Raw genomic sequence first — 26,283 nt, forward strand, 5'->3', positions numbered from 1 at the left:
TTTATAACTACTAGGTATGTTTAAACTTAGTAAAGTTATTATCGACGTATTAGTATACAGTTGGTAAAGATTAGATAAACTAAAAACTGTATTACCAACGTTTTATCGAAATATGTAATCCAGTTTAATATTTAACTGATGTGATTTATTATGACTTGGTAATAGTTTTCCAGTGTTTCATCAGTCATCAACATATTTACACCGACCATTATAATATGCTCTGAACACAATAAATAAATATGCGTATTTATTTACTTCAACAGTTAAAATCTAATATTAAGGACTTACGTTGCATCTTCTAAAATAAATTGTAAATCCAATTGGTAATGGAATCGAAACACCCACACGTGCATACAATAAACAAGCATAATATATTTAATGAGTAATGCATTTTATGGACAGTAATGTACATATTTATTACTATTAATAAAAAATTGAGGAATAGATTAGACAGGAATTATTCCTCTAAATACAAAATTTACTTTATTCTATTCGATGATTTTTTGATATTATTGCATAGAAATCTACCAAAAATAAATCGATTCTTGTTCTCAAGTACTAATAATGATTCTAACTAACTAATTTTTGTCGGAATAAAGAAATGATCTACCTATCTTGAGTAAAAAAAAATTGATTATATAATCAATAATTCACTTTTACGTACAACCTTCGGCATCAAATCAAGACCTTGACAATTAAGTATCAATATTTATTAAGAGACCCCCCACAGGAAGTTATAATCTACTATAATACTATGTATCATGATGGTTGTAGAAACAATTATTGAAACTAATCAAATACTATCAGTATCACACTGACATTATTCCATTTGCAAAAAAAAAAAAATGATTAGTTTATTCAAAAATATAATTTCATATTTGAAATTCATAGTACAAAAATATTTAAAAAAAACAAATATGAATATTTCAAAAATCTTATGTTCTAGTATCAAAAAGTATCATTTGCATAGTGAGATCTATCGAATTCGTTCTTTTTAGTAAACTTAAATGTTCTTAAAAATGAAAATGGTTTTTATTTGAGTGACTACTAAAGTATACAATACTTAACACTCGCATTTGGTGCCTCTGTGCGTTACATTTGCACCCATAAACTCAAGTTTACCTTAGTTAGTTTTGCCTATGATTATTGATCATAATGGTAAAAACTTTATATGTGTTTATTCCATGGTTTATGTTATGTCGTGTTCATATAAATCGCTTAAAAATTAAAATTTTGTAAAAAATCCTTCGTGAGGACACAGTTGATGATTTTTCTTTATTTTATTAAATATTGTTTCCAATCTATACAATAGAACCTATAAAAAGAAAATTAGATAGTATTGATAATGGTTAGTGACAGGGGATTATCACATTATTCACATTTATGTTCAGGCACTCAGCAGTCACTAGTCAGTGTCACCGCTGCCACTCGACCTGATAGATGATGTTCTAATCATTACATTCGATCATGACTCATGTTAAAACTAACCAAGCTAAATGTCAACTTCTGAGTGAAAAAGTAGTATGTTACGCACTAGTAGGATGCATTCTAATAGACAACAAATTTACAAATCGAAACGATCCGTGTAAGAAACCATAAAATTTCACTCTTCAAAACTTTTCAGAAAACACAATTTTGATTTTTGGAGCTATCTTGTATTCACTGAAACTTACTTGAACTAGTTCAATTTAATATTCTCCTGGAGCTATTTGGGTTTTCGCCAGAAAAATGCAATATCAGACAGCTCCAAGTACGATGTATTATTTCCTATACGGGTTGTTGGATCTGTCTCTTCTTGCAAATTTATACTCGTAACATTTTTTTATTCATCGAATTTTAACTAAACCGGATTTTTTTTATGGAAATGGATTTTACTTGTATTTGCACGGACCAATTCAATTTGGGTGTCCTTTAACTTGTAAATATAATTAATGACTAATAACAGTGGCGACACATAAGCTTAAGTTGGGAAGATATTGTGAGACGTTGGAAAAAATGAATAAACCAGGCATAATTACAGACAAACAAACAGTAAATATTAAAAATCAACCGAAAAAACGAATTTGCGGTGGTGAATGACGCTACGATAACTGAGCTAGTAACGATTACTAAAAAATAAAACGATACAAAAGTATGAACAACGAGACATGTCTCGTAGAACAATGATAACGCGCACCTTTTTTTTATGTTCCCCTGCACACCGCTCCTATTAAATTAAGACCAATTCTCGACATCGTTTCATATCTATTTTTATACTGTACTTGGATGTTTGGGTACCGGATTGTCCCACCAAACCGGTAACTATTGACTTTTTCAAGAATACTATACCAACAAAATAGATTTTGACAAACGTTAACATATTATATGTAACTATATTATCAGTATAACAATCGAATTGGTTTAAAAATAATATTTTATTTAAATATAATAAAACAAAATTATTCGTCAGTATTTTCTATCGGTTTGTAGACATAGTCTTATCGCTTCCTAATTCCTATAGGTAACGTTTAGGCCGTTTAGCCTCTGATTATTATGATTATTGATTATGCTGCAAGTATACAGTTTTTGTTTGTGAACCTTATTCTAAAATATCGAGGTGACTTTCCTCCAATATATTTTTTTAAGTCTTAAGTATTTTTTTTTTCTTAAAAGATATTTATATATTGTATACTCAATACAATAGTAGCGTATTTTGGTTATTCAAAACTAAAATCAATCTCACCAAAAAGTATCATATTCATATCAAATGTTTAATTCAGCAGCCTGCAATACATTTTATTTCAGTGTCTGAAATAATGTACATTGTTATACGTTACATTCAATTAATGCCTGGGAAATCGTGCTTATGAAGGACGCATTTAGAGATAGTTGAACTTTTCCAACAAAACATGTTCTAACCATTTGTTATTGTACATTGCACACTGGTCACAACAGTCACATAAATGATTCTTAAGATTATTCCTTAAAAATAAATACATACATTTGAATATAGACACTACCTAAATCATTATTATTATTTGGGCTTTTTGAAATAATTTTTTTAATCCTTAATAATATTGTACACATTTAATATTTTGAATACATATTAAACGTATAAGAGACATTTGTTAAAAACATGCTAAAATTATTTATGCAGATTTTCATGTTTATTTTCGTGAATGAAACCTTGTTTTTGAAAAAAATTCATGATTAAGATAAGTACCTAATTGAGTTATTGGGAGTGACTTGTTAATTTCATAAAAAATGTATTGAAATATCTCAAAAAGATCAATCATTTTTTTGTTTATACTTCGTGTACCTTCATTTTATATTGAATGCCAAATAAAATGTTCCTGTAATACTGTAACACACAAGTCTAATAGAAATCAGATGTTGATCAGTTGTCAGTTATACCTATAGAATTTCTTACTTCAGAATAGCTGTACATTATTTTTAAACGGATTTCAATTTATCAATATCTATTAGTATTTAATACAATATTATTGTAAACATTAGTATTGTTGCACTTATTTTTTTTCGTTTAAAACGAAAGCAGAGGAGGATCTGTTTGAACACTATACTACTCCTCAAGTATTGTTGCACTTGGAAAAATGTGTTGACAATAGGTACTTGTTGAATGTATTAATATGTATTTATACTCACTGCTTTATAGTATGTATTAAAATAATTTAAAAATATCGATTGAACACAATATTTAATTTGAAAGTTAAGACAAATCTCAGTTAAGATATGTCCTATTATAAAATAATTTTTAACAATACAACAATAGTTTTTAAATTGTTTTAATTGTAATAATTAATAAATAATACTATATTGTAGTATAAATATTAGTAAATAATAAATATATTTAACTGGTGTGTTTATTACATAATAGGTACTAATAATAATATACTATTTATGTGTTTAGAACGATTTTTTAATTGAAAAATCTTTATTCCAACACGAAAATCAGAGCATTTTATTTCAGACAAACAATTATAAATAATTTATAAGTTGAAAATGTTAAGTGTTTTGTGTGCCTGTGTTAAAATAAATATAATATAATACACAATATTGATTCACTCGAACAAAATGTACAATATCGTTATAAACAAAACGATGAAACCAGAAAACTTCGCATAAAAAATAAAAAATAAAATAGATTTGTGTGAGTCAACAATAGATAACATAGGTAATATATTTTCATAAAATGTGATTTTTATAATGTTCAAAATGTATACATCGTCAAAAAAAAAAAAATTATAATATCTTAAGTCTACACTAAATTGTTTTAAAAAAACAATGCGATTAGTGTGCGATAGCAGATCGTAATTACTTTTTTTAATATTATTTTTATTATTATTATTATCATAGCACCAAATGATTCAACTGTAATAACTTCTATAGTTATAGTTCTTGCATTATTATAAAAATTACTACGATAAAAATATCTGACAATTAACACCAATATAATTTTAATTACTAAAATAAATAGACTACATACGATATATTTAACACAGATAGTATCGTGTACAAATAATAATTAATTATTATATTATATAGTATTATAATAGTGAATTTCGTGTGTTAAGGCTTTAAGGGTATGAGTCGAAACAGATTTCGAGAATTCGGTTAGCCGAGTTTTGGTTAGTTAAATCGATTACACATTACCTATAATACTATATATTATGTATATTTCTATGTATATGTGTAAGGTATATATTTACTAGCCCACCTTATTTAATTTATGATTAAAATGTATAAGGTGAAACGTTTCACAGCACTGTGCTCGATTTTTATATTGACAATAAAAACGTAATAATATTAAGTGATAATTCACTGAAAAATGCCTTCTAACTTCTAAAATCTCCTATAAGACAAAAATAGGTAATATTGTAACGAAGGACTTCGGGGATGGGGACGGTATAGATAAGGCCACAAGTTTACAGTAGAATATTATGTACCTAAAGGGAGAAAAACATAAGGTTGTTATTATATAGTATATTATACATAATAATATAATATTTATAATAACATTTTAATAACAAGACCTGACTAGTTAATCACAAAAAAAATCATAATAATACTTTTGAGTAATAAATTAACGAGGGTGGTTATGTAACTTAAATGCTGGTATAACTTAATCAAAATTACATTTAAATAAATAATTTAATTTATATAAATATATATAGTTATAGTTATAATATTCAAACTCAAGGTTAGTGAACTACATAAGTTTTATTATTATTTTTTTTTTTTAATTATTTTTTTTTTTAACAATTATAAGTATTTAGTACCTTTTGATCTACGCGTAATAATTGTTTTGTTAGTTTTATATAATATAAATAAATATAAATCTATCTATTAATATTATGTGGGTTTACATAAATATATATATATATATTATTTATCAATATCTAATACATGTTTTCTATATATAGTGATACGATATACTTTAGATACGTTAAGGCACACGTGTCGATACATGAAAAACGTACGAATAAATAAAAACAAATAAATAAATAACGCGGATCCGGTGCCGCGGAACTCGGACATAAAATTTATATCAGACGGACAAAATGAATCGCCGCCACTGCGTCGTCACCGAGTGGTATGTGTACGGTGGTGATGGTGGTGGTGATGGTGGTGGTGATGGTGGTGGGTTAGGTGCCTCGCGTAAGCCATACAAAGACGACGGGTTGGTTTTTTTTATTTTTTTGACAATTCATTTTTTTATCTCGTGTGTGTTGCGTTAAATCTTATGACATTATATATTATTATAGTGACTTAAAGACGGCGTTGATGGACATAACGTATTACGGTCATACGATGGAGTGCGGGGGTGGTGGTCGTGTCGATCAGGTGCGCGGCCGTGTTTACATGAGCTTCTGCTTGGCGCATTCCGGGCAAATGATGTCTTCGGCGTCGGTGATGAAGCCCCTGCCAACCAGCGAGGTCTTGCAGGAGGCGCAGATGAAACAATCGTTGTGCCAGTGGCGATCCTCGAACGAGATGAATCTAGTGCCGCCGATTCCTGCGGGACAGAACGCCAAATATAGTATTGTGTTTTGTGTTTTTTTTTTTTTTTTAAGGAATTAATTTATAGAGGTCCATTGAGATCGGCTATATCGGTGTAGAGTAATGTAATACAATAACATGACGAGTGCCCGTTTACGAAGCCTGGGCGTAAAAGAGCCGAAAAGTTGAAGTTAAATTGAGCTTAACTTTTTTATTTTCGTTGACTAAATGTTTAACTAAACTGGTTATTATTGTTATAAACTTAATAAATAACGAGTTACTTTTTATCAAATCCAAGTCACGTTATTCAAAAAATAATTAAACAATTAATATGATACAATTAATATTGATGATACATATTGCATACACATGTACTTTATGTTAATTTAAACCGTATTTAGTGGCTATTTCTATATATAAAAAAAAAAAAACTTAACTTAAACTAATAAGTTGATATTTAAGTTTCCATATAACGTTGAACATAACTGAGTTAAAAAAAAATAACGACAACTATTGACTTATACTTTTTAAAGTGTTTTCTATCAACTTAACTCAGCTCAATTAAAAATTATCATTAACTTGCCCAGGCTTGACATTTAGACGCGAATAGAGAATTACATCAACGGGTGTGCAACCACACTTTTCGGTATTTTTACATCGTTTTGAGGAACAGGAATTGTGTATAGGATTCATTATGGCCTAATTCAACATATTATATTATCACTCAAAAATTAGAAGAGGGGTCTTGCGTCGAAAATAATTCATGACAATAATATGTTTCTCCGATATCGTTCAGGAACACCTCCAAATACATGACACGAGTTTCGGTGAGTACGTACCTGTAATCGGTTTTACACATGAAGTGCACCTTTTGGCGAACAACTCTCCAAAGCAATCTCCACAGTACGGCTTTTCGTCTCTGGACGTGAAACGCTGTCCAGCCAGCGACGTGCTGCAATGGCTACACGTGAAGCATTCCCTGTGCCAAGGTTCGTTTTTATATGTCACTCCGCCACTAGTGATAATCTGTTACACACGAACAACGGTTGATTAAGTATACATAAAAATATGATCAATTATTATTGTCAAGATTTAAGATGACATCACGCACCCGATATTTAAGGGGTTTTGTATAGGCAATTTTAGTTCAATTTAAAAAAAACCACGGTCATCCACCAATATTTTGCTGTTGTATTTCGTATCTCTTCGATTGAATACAAAGCGCAGAAAAACCTACCCAATCTATAGCTATTTCAGGTGGGAGTACTATAACTACAGATGACAGAAGACGAAAATAAAAATTAATTAAATTCACTTGTAGGTATGCTGATTTTTTTTCCAAATACAGTATATAGATATCATGGACCGTGGTGGCCTTTAATGTGTTTTTATAAACCAATTTGAATAAAATATAAGTATAACTATCTACATTGTTGCAATTTATTTTTGTGCTATTAAAGTAAAATTAATAAGAGTCAATTAAGTCAATTCAATTAGGAAACGTATCTTTCATTTTTTTTTTTTTAAGGATAAAAAAACATAATGTCCTTCGTTATGTCGACAATCCGCTCTCAATTGTACTCAAATGTATTCCATCGATACAATTCGGTTGTTAACTACCTGCTGGGGGTGGTAATAAAAATAAATATAAAGTGAAGCCGAAAACACGCAAGAACTCATTAAGTCATAACGACGTAAAGAGCACTGTATGTACTCGAACTGTACTCGTTGAACGACGAACGTACACTACGTCCCCGCCTCTGCACGAATACGTTTTAAAATCATTTTCCTGAATTAACCGTAATGAAAAGAAAAAATATATTCATTTGATTTGTATAAGTATTCAAAAAAAAAATATGTCGTTTGTAGAATATAGAATTTCGCTACGGATTGTGGTGATGTCGAATCGAAATTAAAATAGCAGCCGGGTCGTAGTTTTTATCTTAGTACCTTTGATAATAGTAGGTACTAGTGAATAAGACGGCTTGCATCATAATATTATATTTTAAAATCTAATACATTATTATCAGACGGGCAAAAATGAATCTTCGGGCGCGTGTCGCGTTGCAGCGAAAAAAATGAACCTTCGCTTCAAAATAATTCTGTTATTCTACGACACCGTACCTTGTCACACTTAACGCAGCGGGTCGAGAACTTTTCCTCGTAGCAAGTGGCGCAGTAAACTTCCTGTTCCCTGGGTATAAAGCTCTTGGTGCCGATGGCCGACTTGCACACAACGCAGCTGAAACATTTCTCGTGCCACTGTCTGGTCTTGTACTCCATCTTTTTCGTTCCTGAGGTTAGAATAAAACCAATGCATATTATAATATTATCATACGAATAAAAAAATAAAATAATATCACAAGACCTACAAATATTATCAATTATTATGACACGTATACGCATCGCGACGGTACTCGGTACGTTGTAATAATTATATCGTTTTCTAAAGTATTATATTATAATATTAATATACAATTTTCCCATCTTTAGCATTGCGTCCTATTGCCTCGATAGAACTCCAGCGGGACGTTATATGGTGCCGTTTGTTTTTTAAATTTTAAATTCATTAAAAAAATTGTGAACAATTTTTCGTATCCTAATTAAAATTATACTTTTATAACGAGACAAAAATTGTATCAACATTTTTTGGATACATAAAAGAAATTTGTCTGTGCTTATAAATATTATACTAACAATATATACATTACTCCCATGTGCCTGCGGTATCATACGCACTTAACTATATTGTCTAGGGTTTTTTTATCATTTATCCCCCTCTCCCCCCCCCCACACACACACATGGATGAATCATGTTTAGGCCACTGCATAATAATACTGTCTGCGGTGCCCGAAGACCGGCGAAAAAAAATCAATCCATATGATAATATAGAGTTTAACGAGAATCGCCCACAGAGCAGTACCTATAGTCGTACCTTCATCGCCGCGGCTGTTCGCGATTGCCCACGCAGCGGTGGGTAAACTTGATAGGATGTGGAAACGACTAGGATTCGCGCTGTCGAAAATATTATTATGTTTCCTTCCGCGGGTCCTTCGCTCCCACGGTCCCGCGGAGTGAAATGCGTGTGTTATGCGATTGTCGTCCCACGGCCAGAGAGATATTATTAATTTTGTTTACCAGTTATGCAATTATTGGCCGACGATTAACGCGACTTGTTCTCCTGTACCGCGCGGGACGACCGCCTCGTCTGAACCCGGCAAATAATTTCTTATTCATCCCCTCCTCTCTTGCCCTCCTATTTTTGTTTTAACCAAATCTAATTTGCTTATTGCATATTACTATAAATACATACTGCAAATAAACCTTTTTTTTATTAGAATAAGTTATTTGCACATCGAGTAAAATTGACAGAACGACCACATCTCTTGCTGCAGGTCTTCCTCGGAAGCGTGACTTTCTTTCTCCGTCGCTCTCACTCTCCTCGTCGCATTCGCCGGTATACCGTCATCGACTAAACTACACATGCCTTTTCACACCCACGAACACACTCACAATCGTTGTTACTCAACTCGATAACGGAAGTAAACGGCAGTGAACGATGCTACCATTCAATATTATATTATACCATCTCGACCGCGGTTGCCGAGTGTTCGATAATAATATAAATAATAACAATAATAATAATAATTGTTGCGATTCACGGAAGAACGTGAACGGTGACCGATCGTTGCGCATATATGGCTAGTGTATTTTTTTCTTATTAATTTTCGAGTCTTTTCGACGAGAACGAGAGAAACGTAATAATAATAACAACAACAACATTCAGTGTAATAAACTGATCAATATAATATTACAGAGTTATATTATTATCTATACATATATCTGCAGTTAGTTATCATAGTCGTAGTACCTACGTAGACCAGTTATTTCCTTTTAGCAACATCCACGGGATCCAATTTCGCAGACTCGACCTTAGAGTTATGTTAAAATGCAGATCAAGGCCGTTGAAAAAAATAATATAATATATCTTATATACGGTCTGGCGAGCTTAACGAAGTGTACACGGAATGATCGGTTAAGTGTAGTTATTGTCCCCCGGATATAATATATATGCGATAATGATGGTGGCTGCGATTGTTTCGTTTTTTCGACGGATATATGTAACGTAGGTACGAACGGAGACAATAGTAAGGACGCAAATTACGCCCACGGGACCAACTACGAATCGCCGTTGTCTCGAGATATTGAAAATTCGCGCTCCAAGGTTTTACGATTGGCATCAATGGTATCTTAGAGGAAATTCAGGCGATCACGATTGAAAATCGCCACTCCTATACCCATTAATGTCTTAAGATTAACCAGGAAAATGTTTTATCTTCACTAAACTGTCGAAATCACGGTTGATGCGATTTCGGAAAACGCATTTTGCTGTCGAAGAAAGTTTTATTTTAACAACACAAAAACTTTAAGCCTGTGTACATTTCAAATTTTCAACCGCAAAATATAAATCATTACAGATTAATAAATATAAAGGTAGATAGAAAAATGTAGAATAACAATAAAAATACTTAGGTAACTGCACGATAATATTCAATAGTGTAATTTTACTTATAGTTTTATATCGCATAGTCCACACATTCAAAAAAACTATATTTTTTTTTGCATACGTTGTATAAACTACCGATTATTGTTAAGAAATGCACGTTTAATGAAAAAGTGTAAATAGGTAGAATTTTTTTTTTAGTTTGTTTTTAACCAAGGTAATTTTAATTTTGTGATTATCATAAATACATACTAAATATTAAATACAAAAATATATCATACCTAAAATCACTAATGTCATAAGTTTCAAATATTTAATGGTACATTAAAAATTTCAGCCATATGATGTTATTTTTGGTAATAAAAAATCTAATTCCTTAACAGTAATTCTATGGTAGATTATGAAACAACGTACATACATAAATATAGCCATAAAACTGAATTTTAAGTTGGTGCCTTGAACCTTTAATAATTATTGTATACAAATATTTATACTGGGTGATCTATTAATCTATGTTATATTTATTTCTTCAGTACCACTTTTTACTTTTTTGAGCAACAATTTTTCTTTTCTTTTGTAGTTAAACACCTATAATCATATTACTAAGATTTTCCCAAAGTCTTACGTTTTGAAATGGATACAAATAATTTTATAATTCTATAGTCAGATATAGAATTACATTACTAAAATATTTACATATATATCAAAAAAAATATCCAACAATTAGATTTTGTTTATAAGAATTTAAAATTTTGAGAAGTGAACTTTGTGCAATTGTGCATCACAAATTAACTAGTTACCCCTACCCTTCCAGTACTCCATATAGATTCTGTAGTACCTCACTACACTATCTCTCGGAAATTTTGATTTTAAACATAAAACGTATACAACGGTATTAGAATGAACACATACTACACATAATGTACTAATTTGGCAATTTTGTACATTTAAAAAAATACATATTAAAGTTTGGATGTTTTAAAGAATGCACAAGTGCCAGTGAATGTAGATAAAGTATTTTTGGTAAATTTAAAGAGAAATTTCTAACTATAATTACCATTATATCCATATATTATAAAAAATATGTGATTAGGTGCCCGATCATGTATGGCAAACAGATGGTTAAGATTATTATAACCACCATATATGGTGATTTTCATACGTCATAATATTATTATTATAATAAGACACAAAAATAAATTTCATTTTAGACTGTAAAACATACATGAGTCATCGGTAACCGGTAAGAGTACGTATTTTATTTTCCACACAGTAAATAGCACAGAATTGACGGCCAAATAAAAAAAAAAACCATTTACCGGCCACGATTGAGATTCGCACGTCGATAATCATCTGTTATACACTGCAGTCCAAAGTTGCAGTTTTTTCGAACTGCATACAGATTTAGTGCGACGAATAACGCTTTGAACGTTAAATCGATCGACGTTACGCGTCGAAGAGAATATAGTTAAAAAATATGAGAAAAAAAATGAAAAAAATCTGTCCAGTAGTCGTGATACAACAGGTCGCCGAGATCTTTCGTCCGACTATAAAATATGTTATGAAGACGGACCGTGCAGGGTTGTTAATAGTCGAACGAGTATATATTTTTGTACAGTGGTTCTACCTGGAGGGGTGGCTTTGGGGTCTCCCAGTCTGCAGTCCAGTTTCAACGAACATTCGAACGCCTTGTTTTTCGTTATGGACTCGGGGCTCATCAGGAATTCCGGTAGAAATGACGACAGGATGGCCACGTCGTCGTCGCCCGGATCCTTTTTGGGCGTGCTGGTCTTCAGCGTGATGTTACCGAACTTGCTGGTCATTACGTCCACGGACATGTTTGCACTGGTACTGAACCAAAAGCGCGTGACAAACGACGACGAGCACCGAGTACGGACGTAATAATATACTTGACGTACCTATCTCTCCCCCCCCCTCGAGCGCGCGCGCCCCACCGCCGCCGGGACACCGGGTGACCTTTCCGACCTGCCCACGGTGTAAGTATAATACTAAATAGATATAGGTACACCTCCGTCCGTTGGGTACGAAGATAATGATATTATTATTACTATTATTGTTGTTGTATTATTATGATATTGGTATATATTGCCATCATCGGATACCGTTTTCGGTTCCGGGGCGGGCTGGAGATGGAAGGGGGGGGGGAGCGATCAAAAACCCATAAAGGATAAAATTCGTATGCGTCGGAACCAGGAACCGTGGTCGACACAATTAGAGGCGGTTCTACCCATATAACATTACCAGACATCGGTTACCATCCATCACGGTATATAGTATAATAATAATATGACAAAACGTCGCGGTCGACTCGTAGGACGTGATACCCGTAAATTATAAGTAATATACATAGGTACTGCCTACTTCTGTCCAACGGGCATTGTAGCGAAATCCCAAAATCAACATTGCAGCATCTGGATTAGTATTATTATATTGGAATTGAAACGCCCATCGAAAAATCCGAAGATGATGCGATATTTTCGTGGTAATGTCATATCATTACATCGAGCTGGTAAAATATCGAACTAACTAATACTTTAAACGATATATTCGACTATAGAAATATGAGTAATAATTTAGTATGTATAGACAATACCCATCTTCTTCGTCGGAAAACATTTTATAAGAACCATAATGACACTACATTATCTCTCGAAATTAAGCTTGTAATGCGTTGTTGAACTTGGCTGGGTACACAACCCGTTGGATTAACGGAAACAGCTAGTCTATACACTATACTGGAATAATCAAGTCGTCGTAAGTACATAATATTATACTATACGATGGACGGAATGTCTCACCCGCCATCACAACAACGTTATAAGTACGGATTATTGTTATTATTAGGTATGTATACCTACGACGGACGTCAAACCGCGCGGACTTATCGTTTCGACCTTGGACGCACGCGACTTATCGAGAAGAAAACGCATAAAACGTTAATGATGCAGCAATATCAAACGATGATGTCACCTGCACCATTACAGAGCATATAATATACACTTATAAGAATGGTGTTTTTTAATCAACAAACAGTGCCGACTTGTATTATTTCACTACTCTCGCAACACACGCGGATCGAAGAACGTGCGCCCACGTGTTTGTTTTATTTTTTCAAACGATTCTGTGCAGATAGTTTCACGATTCTCTGTTGGTGCATCACCGCGGTCGAGCCACCGTGTAGGACGTCGAAAAAGAGAATTCATATCATAACAACTTTGGATTCGCGGTCTGAGAGGTACGAGTAGGTATAGGTAGTAAACAGTCCCCACACCAGCGTGGTACGACATAATATTATCATACGAATTCGATGCGTAAGGAGAGAAAGTTTTGAAAGGTACATTATACTGAAAACGATTAAAATATATTATTTAAATTATCTTTGAAACGCTCGATAGCGCAGTGACAAAAGCCACGCATTGAGTCCTGAAAGGCAGTGATCGATGAAAAACACACACACAATCCCACAGGTGGCGCTCAACGCCGCGTAGAACGCTATTTTCTGGTTTCTGCATTATGCGGTTTATGAGTCCAACAGAATAATAACATAACCGAACGCACAATATTGATCTATTGACAAAGTGCGTAGTGAATTTTCATAAATCGCCTAATCGAATTAGACATAATATTACGTCCAAGTGAATAGGTTCCTAAAACGGTAATCATATTTGAGCCACAGGTAATTACCACATTCGATTTCGTCTAAATATATAATATTATAGTATAGAGATAGCTATGGTGCAATGTGTATGAAATACCAATAAATATTAATTATTGTCGATGAGACAACATAATATTATATCAGGGATTACTAATGAATAATAATATTAAGAAACATCACAGACTGATACGTATTTGTATTAAAAAAAATAATAAAAACAAAAATCAACTAATATAAGGTTCATATAAGGTCCTATAGAAAGCTTAAACTAGGTACATGATTTCTGCGAAAAACGTTCGATCATATTTTAGAAAACATTAAATGGGACAATGGATTAATGATCAATTGGATCAATATATTTTGTGTTGTCTAGAATTAACAAGGTGAGTTGGATAAGATGTTTAATGAATCGTGTCACCTCGTATAATATTATATTATTTGTTAATGATGTTGAACCATACATTTAGTAAAGCCCGTTCTCAATATTTACTTTTGATTTTTTTTTATCATTATTGTGCGTCGTTTAAATACTGCAACGCCTTCAGCAATGATACGTTTTAACATAGATATGATTTTGGGCGAATTATTTTTCTAACAGACTTTTGATTTTTTAATGCTTTATTTACTACCAAATTTACCATACCCAAAAATATATATCACGACTCCTCAATTTTTCCTCGGAAAAGAAAAATACCTGTTTGTATGATATTTGCAATCAATTCGAAAGACATTTTTCCACGTACAGCCGGTACCAACGCGACATGCAGTATTATTCGTCTTTGAAATATCCTCGTTTTAATATAGGTATAAACCATGAATTACCTGCGCGGAATATATCTCCACAACCGTCGCATCTAGCAGCGAACTGAGTGTCGTAGCAATTTCCGCAATAGATTTTCTCCACTTTCGATCCAAACTGTTTGTCCACCAACGAGACGCGACATTTGCTGCACAAGAAACAAGCTTCGTGCCAATGTTTATCCTTGTACGACAAATCCTGAGGAAAATAATATTACATCGTTACAGCCGCGGTATTGTCATGACGTCACAACGGGTTATGGATTAGAAATATGTCCGGAAGTCGACACTCGGAGACTCGGCCGTTCTAATCATATGAACCAGTTCGGCGGACTTGCTTACTTTAGAGTCGATTCCGATGGTCTTGTCGCATTCGTCGCAAGGGTTGGCGAACACAGATTCGTAGCATTTGATGCAATACGGATGGTCGTCTCTGAGCACATACCTCTGTCCTGTTAACGATTCGTCACATTGCCAGCAACAGAAGTGACCGGAATGCCAGTCCTTGTTCATAGCCTTGGTGTATTCTCCACTGAAAATTAGCTGAAAAAAACAAACAAAAACAATCAATATAATTTACGGAAAACAATAAATTATTTATAAACGACGATGTTATAAGTACGACGGTGACGACTGACTATATTATTATAATATTATGTAATGTATATCAATTCGACTAATGCAAATTCGTACCAATATTTTTTCATTCAAATAAAACACCACAATACAAACGTATTATATTATTCAACGAGAACCGTCATCGGTTCCAAAAGAGAACTTTTTTTTTTTAAGCAAACGGTTCCGTAAAATAATATGTATTATTTCATCAAACACACAATGATTCAACGGTCTAGTGGATATCGGCAGAATGCTCAAACACAGATATTAATTGCCCGTTTATTGTTTAACGAATTTACTGGTGTTAGTAGACCTAAATGCGTATATGATTAATAATACTGTACTGAGGATTAATTGTAACGGAATTCGACGAAGCATTAAAAATATTATTCCAAGAATTATTATTCGAGCATCGCCGAATTATTACCAAACATCCATCATGTTTATTTTTTTTTTAAACAAAAAACTATAATTGGACTCTAAGGTCTTTTTGAGCAATATGTACGACCCCCCGCGGCAGGTATTATGCGTTGTTCCATTTATATTGGTTTTGACGGTTTCCCCGCGAATTGTCTGTGACTCTGAATTGAAGCTAATAATGAAGTCGTCACACTTCGATTCTTTTTTTAGAACTTTTTAGAAAATGTCAGAGTTGAACAATTTGCTAAAAAAATAATCAAACCAACAAACAGGTACAGACACCACGCCCGCATAAAATGTTGTCTTTTCACGCGATCGTAGTATTACTCGTACATTGGTCGTATCTTTTGACCTTTCAATTCAAACGCGCCAATATCATCGAGGTCGTGGAGTTCACAAGTATCAAATTTTATTTTATTATAAATCGTCAAAATAACCTATGTTATCATATTAAGTCGAATATGATGGTACAATAAACCTAAATCTAAAGACATTCTGCAGACCACTCTCAAAGTCTCAACCCTGAGTGTCCTCGACCATCAGACTGGGGACATGATGGACAATACCCTTTTTCATATTATTACGTTTGATCAACAACACTAATTATGAAAACATTTTTTCATCATTGTAATAACTATGGTTATTAAAAATACAAATTGCATCGGTATTAATATTATTGATATTGGTTAGTTGGGTAGTATATTATGAATTAAAAATGAATCCATGTAAATGCAATATACCTATCAAAATATTTTTAATGTTGAAAGGTTTCCAATATCAAAATTAATATCCCAAGACACAATCAGAAATAATTGATTAACGTTTTGATTACATTTCTCTTTTTTTTTTATTTCAAAAAGATAATAAACCTTGGAATAGTGCCATATAAAATCTATTCATTTTTATTACAAATATTATGTAGAATAATTTAGTATTTTCTAAAAAAGGGCTGTTACACAAACGATATGTATTCAAATATTAATAGGTTTATTATAAATAGATAAATATTTAAACTTTATTCAAAAATATCTATACTGTGTATCTATTCACTCAAAAGTCACAAGTAATCAAGATCTCATCTAAAAATTCGATATCTTTAACGTTTTTCTTGAAAATTATCTGACATATTAACAACAAAATGACTTGTACCAGTATCTTATTTGTAAAAACTTGCACTTTATAAAGGTACAAAATAAAACGTTTAACCTATTTACCCGCAAACAGTCTTTTCTCGAAAATAAAAATCACACATTCTTGTACAGCCATTCATTCGTTGTTTGCATTCAGAATCTATAACTAGGTACTTATAGTTATTATAATTTGGTTGAAAAAACCATATTTTTGTTTATAATAATTTCAATACAATACAGTGATTCATAATATGTATAACTATACATTCTATAGCTTACATGAAGCAATTAAATTTTTTTTTTTTTGATATAATTGTTGTGCAATATTCATTTTTTTAGTTTTTCAACGGATTTTGCATAAAGAAGAATAAATGCAAGAAAGCTTTTACTGGAAATGACAATGAGTTGCTAATCAGTATTTACCCAAGTTTATTTGACTTTTATTGGAACGCGTCGAAGACCGGGTTTTAAATATATAACTAGCATGAAAATATTTTTAAAAATCGGAAATGTTGACAAATCCAGAGAATGTTCTATGCATCTCGGATGTTGTTCTGATTTTAATTCTTTTAAACGAGAATTTCTGTCGTATTGTGCTGTACGTTTTTATTTTATTTTTTACGATCATGCGGAATATTAATAGCTAATTCCTATGCACCGTTTAATGCACCACGGTCTATTTTGAAAATTAAATTCATGGACCGAAACCATTTTATATTTAAACATAGAGAGAGAGTATATCATAAATGGGGAGAAAAATGTGAAAAAATGCATCTACTTTGCACCGACTTTTCTACCGCATTGTACAATATGAGTGAATAACCTTTAATATGGATATTGAACACAAAAACATAAAATGAGATTAATACTACAATTATTGTTGAAAAAACTCAATAATTTATTTATATCGAAAGCACGTCATGTACATTTAACTGCTGAAATCCAATGCTTTATTTCTCACTTAAACCAATGAATAACTTATAAGGATAATTTTAATTACACATTGTATTATAATATACAATATGTGACACCATAAAAAAATCAATAAATTGTTATTTTCTTCGTAGCTATGAACAGATGGCGTTTTTATTAATTACCAGATAGGTATATTATGGTATACGTAGTTATAATTAAGTTCCCATAAGAAGTAAACGATAATAATATTGTTTATGTCGTTTGAAGCCATTTGTAAATCTGTCGAACCGAGCGTGTTTACAACTTGACATAAAAAAAAAATTATGACTACCACGAGCCAAAGATAATTACATTAATTATTGTGTATTCTACTTGTTTTCGAAATTAGAGTGGTACCTAATGTTAATAGTTGCCATTTACTAATTTATGACAAAAATAGTCCTGACCTAATAGATTAATGTTATTAAGATACTAATTACTTAGGTAACTAAATAATAAATAACTTATTATTTTTATATTCAAATATCAATGAAAAAAAGTAAATTGAAAATTAATTTTTTAAAAACTTAAAATAAATAAACATCTGTTATGATGGATTTTGTTCAATTTAACAATAATATGCCAAAAACCGAATATGTATATTTTAGTAGAAATTCGGTACACATACGTAATACATAGAAGAATGAGTTTTTAACAAAAACATTTGAAATAACAAAAAATATTTTTCTGCCTTGATAAATAAACGTTTTTCTAATAAATCTGTGACGGATAATTTTTATTTATAAAATATTTCAAATTTCATGTTTTTCTCTAAAAATGATAAATAATTAATTCATGCTGTACGAAGACGATTAGTGTCAAAATGAAAATTACAGTTGTAAATCGTAATTATTACAAAATTTACCTAATATATTTTAATAGTAAAGTATTTTCCGGGCACCGCGTAGCTATGTTTGACATCTGGGTAAAACCACTAATATCGTAGCAATATGACGTTTGGTTGGATATTTGTTAAATTGAATATAAAAAAACTCAAATTTAATTGTATAATGCTATGAATATCATTAATATGAATTATTTAAAGGATTTAAATTAACTTTTTGAAATCAATAAGAAACAAAAACTACATGAGGTAGCACAATTAATTTTTTAGCCAAACGAATGTGAAAATAATTTTATTATTATACATGATTTTGACTGATTTTGAAAACAACATTTTTAATAAAAAGGGATAAATACGTCCTAAGTGTATGCGCCTAATAATATAATTGTTAATATTAAATGTTATTACTAATTAGTGTTAATAATATATTATATTATTAACATAAGTACCAACTCATAAATTAACTATTATTAATTACATATAGATTTACTTGATTTTTTCTGTTTCGTCACAATAATATAGGTATATTACAGTGTCTGTTCAGATTTATATCTTATAAATATTACCATTTAAACGTTATTTGAACTATTATAACTGGGACAGAATTATAAATGTTTCGCAACCGTGAATAAGTTTCTGTACCATCACATAATTACGTTACTAAACCGATGTGTGTTTTAATTTAAAATTGTAATAAATCATACGTTTGTATAACAGCGAATTGTAATGTTACGATAACAATAATATATCAATACTTTTTCTTACCAATAATATATTTGTCAGACAAGAGGCATTTTCCGATCACAAGTGAAATAAAACAGTGTTGAAATGTGGTGAAAAAAAATGTTTTTAACCATTAAAAGTTTTTACGAAAATGTAATAAAAACATACATTTACTGAGTTGTGTTTTTAAAATACCAAAGTAAACAATGACGTGAGATAAAATAATTATAATTGCAGATTTTTTTTTTTTTAATTAAGGGGCTCTCGGAAAATACCTCTTGTCGTCGTGACCATTTTCCAATGGATACACGTTTTCTTTATCCAATTCGGTGATGGTAACTTCGCCCTGATCATTGCTCTCTCTCCTCTTATTCGAAGAAGAAGTTTTTTTGGTTTTCCTGACTTTTCTCTCGGTGGTTGTAAACTGGTATTCTACGTCAGCCATGTTAATGTGGTTTTTGAATTATAGTTTTTTAAAACGAAGTAAACAATTAAACGAAAACGTCTAAAGTGAGACGAACTTGCAAGTAAACTAAATGATTATGATCAAAAGAAAATGCGAGTTTCCCAATACGTCTAGGCTGCAGCAATCACACGTTCAGACTGCGAATATAGCGTTTCGGCTGGGACGGCGTGTGCAGTGCACTGTCCTCTGCGGTGGGAGAATGTTTCCACCCGAAAATCTATTTTTAAACTAAATCCGAATGAAAACTTCGGACAGGAAATGTGGTCTATGACATTAATCTTACTAGATGATGTGTATCCCTAGCAGAATATCACGGGATAAAAATATTATCTCCCAATCGAACATTAAAAATATATCGTCTTTTTAATATTATTTATAGTTAAATCATGGGCGAGTCAGAGAAACGATTTCGTAATGAGAATAGTACGACAATTAATGCTTAATAAATACGTAATAAAAATCGGCAAAAAATTATCGTTTTTAACATATTGTATACACACCTAACTGAATAGCATTAAAAAATAAACTAAACTCTGAATCCCTGGATCCAGACAACACAAAAAAACACAATTACTTTTAAAATTAAGACCGATCTTAGAAAAACTTCATGACTATTTTAAGATCTTATCAATATTTTGTGATTTGTAACTAGTATAGGTACTAATATTAATGTATTTTAAGGTATAATGAAAACCTTTGTAAAATTATTGCAGCCGAGGCTTAAAATAATAATAATAACAACAAATTAACTAGAAATATTGGATTATTAATCTATTCAATTGAACATAAGCTAATTGGTAGAGGTAACTATTAAAATACTAGGTAGGAAGTTAGTAGCCGGTATTTCAGGGTCTAACTGGAATTTTTAGAATACATAATATTATGCTTAAGGGGGCGTTAAACTGACATCTGTTGTCTCCGTCTTACAAGTGTGTGACGTACAAATTATGGCTCTCAGCATATCACGTTTAGCTCAGTAAGTTTAAAAATTAGAGTGAACTGGCCTCCTATAAAATTCTAAGGTAAGAATATTATCTATGCGGTAGCAAATAGTCTTTTTATTATATTTTAATTTTTAAGCGAGTATTGTTAGTGTGATAATATGCTCAAACAATTAACAATTTTAAAATACTTATTTTCAAATTTTCTACGAGGTTAATCCATCTAAATTTTTTAACTAATGGAGCTAAACGTGATCTCCTGAGCGTACAATTTCGTCATGTTACGCATTTGTGAGACGGAGACAACAAATGTCAATGTAACGTCCCCTTAAGTAATATTAAGGACATTTCCTAATCGGACTAAAATTTGTGTTATTTAAATAAAAAATAAAAAATGTGTTGTATTTAATACTTTAGTATTTTGTGTTAATTTCATATCGAAAAACACAAAACATTCAAATTCGAAAAAAACTAATCCATGGTTTACATTATCATACGGAACCAAATATGTAAAAAGGAATCATTTTTTTGCAAAAAAAAAAAATACATATTTTTAGATTATTCATGCAAATACGCGATGTGGTTTCACTCAATAAATGACCCGGTGCGTAATTCTCTTTGAGTAGTCTAGAAACAAAGCCACACATATTTAAATAATTGTATGTTCAGAAAAACCGCCATAATCGAATCGACAGTCGACATATTTATATTCCATACCTACGACATTTTTTTTTAGCTTATGACAATTATTGTTATTATGGGAGGATGAGCGTTGTTATATATTTTATTGTTTTCATTATAGGCATATAGGCGTTACAATGATGCTTGTAGTGTGTTGTGTTTATATGGTTGTTTATATATCAAGTCAGCAGTTAACTCGGAATATTATTTACAGCGCTCGTATAACACTACAACAAGACAACAATCATAAGACACAACCATAACAATTAACAACTAAAACGAATAAATAATATTATTATGAATATCATTACGTTTATAATATTATGTCCATGCATATTACATATTATTATTATTAATATTATTGTTGTTGTGTGTGTGTCACATTATAGCAGCACGACGAACGTACCAATTTGCATTTTTATCAAATATAAGAACCGTGATATCATTAAAAAATGAATAATTGTGCACTACATTAGTTCCTTTTACACTGTTTCTTAACAAATGTCATTCAAATGAAATTCGGTTTACATTTATTTTCATATTAATATATTTAATAACATACAAAAAAAAAGCAATTGTATTGAAGAGTAATTATATTGCTTTCATTTTATAATTATACAACGAATTAATTTTCTTTTTATTCGTATTATGCGTAGGGTTTAAATAAATATTATGTTGACGGATGTATAAACAATGAAAACGGAATTAAAGACCAAAGTGCACAATAAAATACAAATTAATAACTATTCCTTAAATTCAAGTTGCAATATTATAGTCGAAGACCGAAGTCTATTTAGTTTTCTGTGCACGTGATCTGATCACAATATGACAATGGCAAGAGTATTATATAGTATAATGGTTTTCCTCTACCGGATATGTTTCGCAATAATGCTTACGAAGAATACTGCAGAAGTATGAAAATGTACTGGAAATAAATAAAAAATTGAATGGGAAATCTGTCAACCGGAATATTTTTTTAATGTTTAGGTGTACAACGTTATATTGATGGAAGTACTATACGCACCGTGCCGAACAAATTTAATAATCAAAATTATTATTTAAAGACATATTTCATTATTATATAAACGTCTCAAGCTATTTTAATTTAAATATTAATAATTTAAAATAAATAATAAATTTATAAATAAACGTATGTTACCTTATGCAACCATATGATGCTTCGGTAACCACTATTACAATATTAAACTACACGGCTATAATGCATATGGTACTAGAAATCTGCGAAATATAATCTAAAAATATGCGTTCAACAAAAATATTCTTTCGATTATTACTGTTTATAAGCACTAAAAATATTCCAAGGAAATATTCAGTTTAAAAACCCTTAAGTTTAGGGCCTAAACAGTTATATGCAAAGTCTTGTATAGTAATTTATATTTAAATAATTATTAGATTTTTGAAGAGAACGTAGAAGGTTTTTTAAATTAATTATAATAACTGTTTTGAACACAGACCAGATGAGCGTCATAATAGCCAAACTATTAAGTCTTTGAAATAGTCAAATACGTCTAAATATGCCAAGACAACGATTTGGTACTCAAAACAGCATTACTATTGTGAGTCAAAATCGCCGTTATGAAATCTATTGAGGTTTTTCAAAAAAATCAACTCAATATAAAACGTAATGTTATTGACACCAAAAATGTCTACCTAAATATCATTATCCAGTGCAGATATTAATAAAATATTATACAGATGCCAGACGAGTTTGATAAAACATTCATACCTAATAATAATGTAATATTATGAATTTATGAAAATATAATACTACAAGAACGACGCAACGTCTGTATGGAAAATATTTGCAATAAACTATTTAAATTTTAATTGTGTTTCGATTTCGTTGCGATTCGCGCCAGTAGAAACACAAAATATCATTTCTGAGCCAACCTGTTGCTCGACGTACCGTAGAAAAGCCATATATATTTTTATACATAGTACCACAACAGGTGCTATATTGTGTATTTATTTTATTACGAGATGTTTCATGCGACGAACTTCACCAACTTGTGTGGTGGTAATTATGGTTAGCGACCGCACAATATAATTACCCGTAAAATGGTTATGCGCTTAACGGTTAATTTTGGATTCGGTGAGCTTTTAACCTAGATTTTCCCCACTGAGATACGCATTTACGTCTCGGCGGAATGAACAAAAAAATTACGTGCCAAATGTATATCATCGTTCATCAGCAGACTATTATAATATATAATAAAGCGTTTATGTTTTTGCCAACATTCCGTCTGTCGTCCACCGTAGGACCTAAAATAAAATACAAAGTTATGAGTATTTAAATGTCCACGGATTCGGTTCTTAACCGTCGACACCCACGGCCTCGAACCTATTCACGGCCGGACGTAAAGCTGCCATCATAGCAACCATCGATAGAGTGTCCGGATAAAACCCTCGAAATAATATCAGTCCGCTTATGATAATAATAATACATGTAGTTTATAAAACTCATTCGATCGATTTACTCTCACTAATCTCGATATTCGCAAACGTACACTGCAGGAGGCAGTTAGTGCGTTTAAAACGAAGTATAATTGTATTGTGGTTTTGCTAAAAAAAACCCCTATTTTCAAGTCAGAATTGTGCGTGTAAAAAATAATATACTATAATATAATTATTACATTATATTATTGTGTTATTATGATTATTTATCAGTTATACTACATTATGCATTTACGCATAATTATTTAAGGTCCATATATACTTTTGATATTAAATTGTTCGGATGAACAACTACATAATATTATTTAATACATATATAATGCGAAATAAATAGATATTTGTATATAAATACAAACACAGATACTGTTCTTAACTCGAAGTTTGATAACAGCTGATCATTCCGCACGAGTTCGGGTGTGGTTAACTTAGAAATAAAATAAAATCGAACATCGATGTTGAAAACAAAGTATTCGAGACGTCGTAGGACTCCTCTCCTAGGTATCGAAAAATAGTTGCACACAAATAATCGCTGCAACTCGTTTGCGCAAATTTTTTACCCGAAAATCTACGACTCGCTTGCGCACTACGAAATCAGTCGTTTACCTGAAAATATATCACTCGTTGGCGCACAACGACACATTCACACACAAGACACATGCGTACATGTCGTCACAGACTGCAGTACAAATCATCAAATATTTTATAGCGATATTATCTTATAATCGATTGTGTAGATTATATAATTTTGGATTTTCTATTCTACTACTTTTAGTACGGTTTCAGTGGGTATGATTCAGTATAGTGGTGACTAGTGTGTTGACAACGTAACCCATAGTCCTAAGTCTGTTAAAGTGAGAAGGAAAATGTGTGCGCAAACTAGTTGTGTATTTTTGCGGAAACGAGTCGTAAAAAAATATAAATTTGCGCAAACGAATTGTAGCCCCAAATAGTTCATTCGCTCTTTAGGCATGGTAGTCGAGCTTCCGGTACATACTTCATCAACGATATGCGCGTATATCGTCACGTCATAGCAAAAAAATATCGATGGCATACGTTCTGCAGAGACCTACGTCGACGGCGCAGCACTAAACCAATAATAACAGTTATTTCCGAGAGTTGAATATTCATCGAGGAAAAACTATTTTCAACACAGTACACGGCTTTCCGTGAAAACACTACATTACCATATTACGATGAAAGATTATGACGAACAGCGCAAACTGCAGCTGCACTTGCACAAAACCCAAACTGCACTGCACGCGTCAGTAATCGGGTGGTTATAATAACAATAATAATAGGTAAAACCATGGTGGTTACTGTGAACTGTGCAGGTATTAAAATATGCGCACGTGACGGCGATGATAATAATATCTAATAATATGTCGTTCGGATGATTGTTCACGTACAAGTATATGCACATATATTATACCTGTGCATAATAACACGATATATAATCGTCGAGCGAGCACTACATGGTATGAGATGATGACGACTTTATTGAGTATTGACTCTAAATTATTATAATAATATAATATGATTACGAGATCGAAAACAATAACGATCGATAAACGATAATTGATCATAATATATTATGCATTTACTGGGCACACGTACGACGATGCTATATGATACACCATTAAATGTACATTGTTCCATGATGATACCTCAGCAATCGGTCTGTAAGTGACATTTATATACATGACATAAGCGTTGTCCGCAGATCATCACAAACACCTAGGTATAATATAAATATTTTGTTGTGAACTTGAACGCGACCTTGAATAATATTATATATTTTGACTGATCGGAAATTGGTTAAACGTTATTATTGTACACCGCCAGCTGTATACATATTACAATAATATTATGATCGATTGTGAGGGCACCGAAACGGTTTAGACGACGATTGTTTATACTTCTACACGGGTACTGATGGCTAATACTGCAATGGTCGATGACAAATGAGTGTGCGTTGTAGTGCTATATTAGTTCAGCGACTGGTGGTGACAAAGCTTTTTATTGAAAAAGCTGTCAATAATTTATTTTCCGTGG

General features: G+C 31.6%; 1 protein-coding gene across 7 annotated transcripts in view; it reads right to left on the reverse strand.

The window, feature by feature from the left end:
• Positions 1–5,376: 5,376 nt before the first annotated feature.
• Positions 5,377–26,283, reverse strand: part of LOC111039207 (four and a half LIM domains protein 2) — a 94,174-nt gene continuing 73,267 nt past the window's right edge. For all 7 annotated transcript variants that reach the window (XM_022322581.1, XM_022322586.1, XM_022322587.1 and 4 more), the window contains 5 exons: positions 15,322–15,522; positions 15,004–15,178; positions 8,122–8,291; positions 6,837–7,023; positions 5,377–6,013 (listed from right to left, as the gene is read on the reverse strand). In XM_022322581.1, coding sequence (XP_022178273.1) covers positions 5,856–6,013; positions 6,837–7,023; positions 8,122–8,291; positions 15,004–15,178; positions 15,322–15,522 — 891 coding nt within the window. In that variant the 3' untranslated portion in view covers positions 5,377–5,855. The remainder of the gene's footprint in view (positions 6,014–6,836; positions 7,024–8,121; positions 8,292–15,003; positions 15,179–15,321; positions 15,523–26,283) is intronic.

The sequence above is a fragment of the Myzus persicae genome, unplaced genomic scaffold (assembly GCF_001856785.1).
Source record: "Myzus persicae strain clone G006 unplaced genomic scaffold, MPER_G0061.0, whole genome shotgun sequence".
NCBI lineage: Eukaryota > Metazoa > Arthropoda > Insecta > Hemiptera > Aphididae > Myzus > Myzus persicae.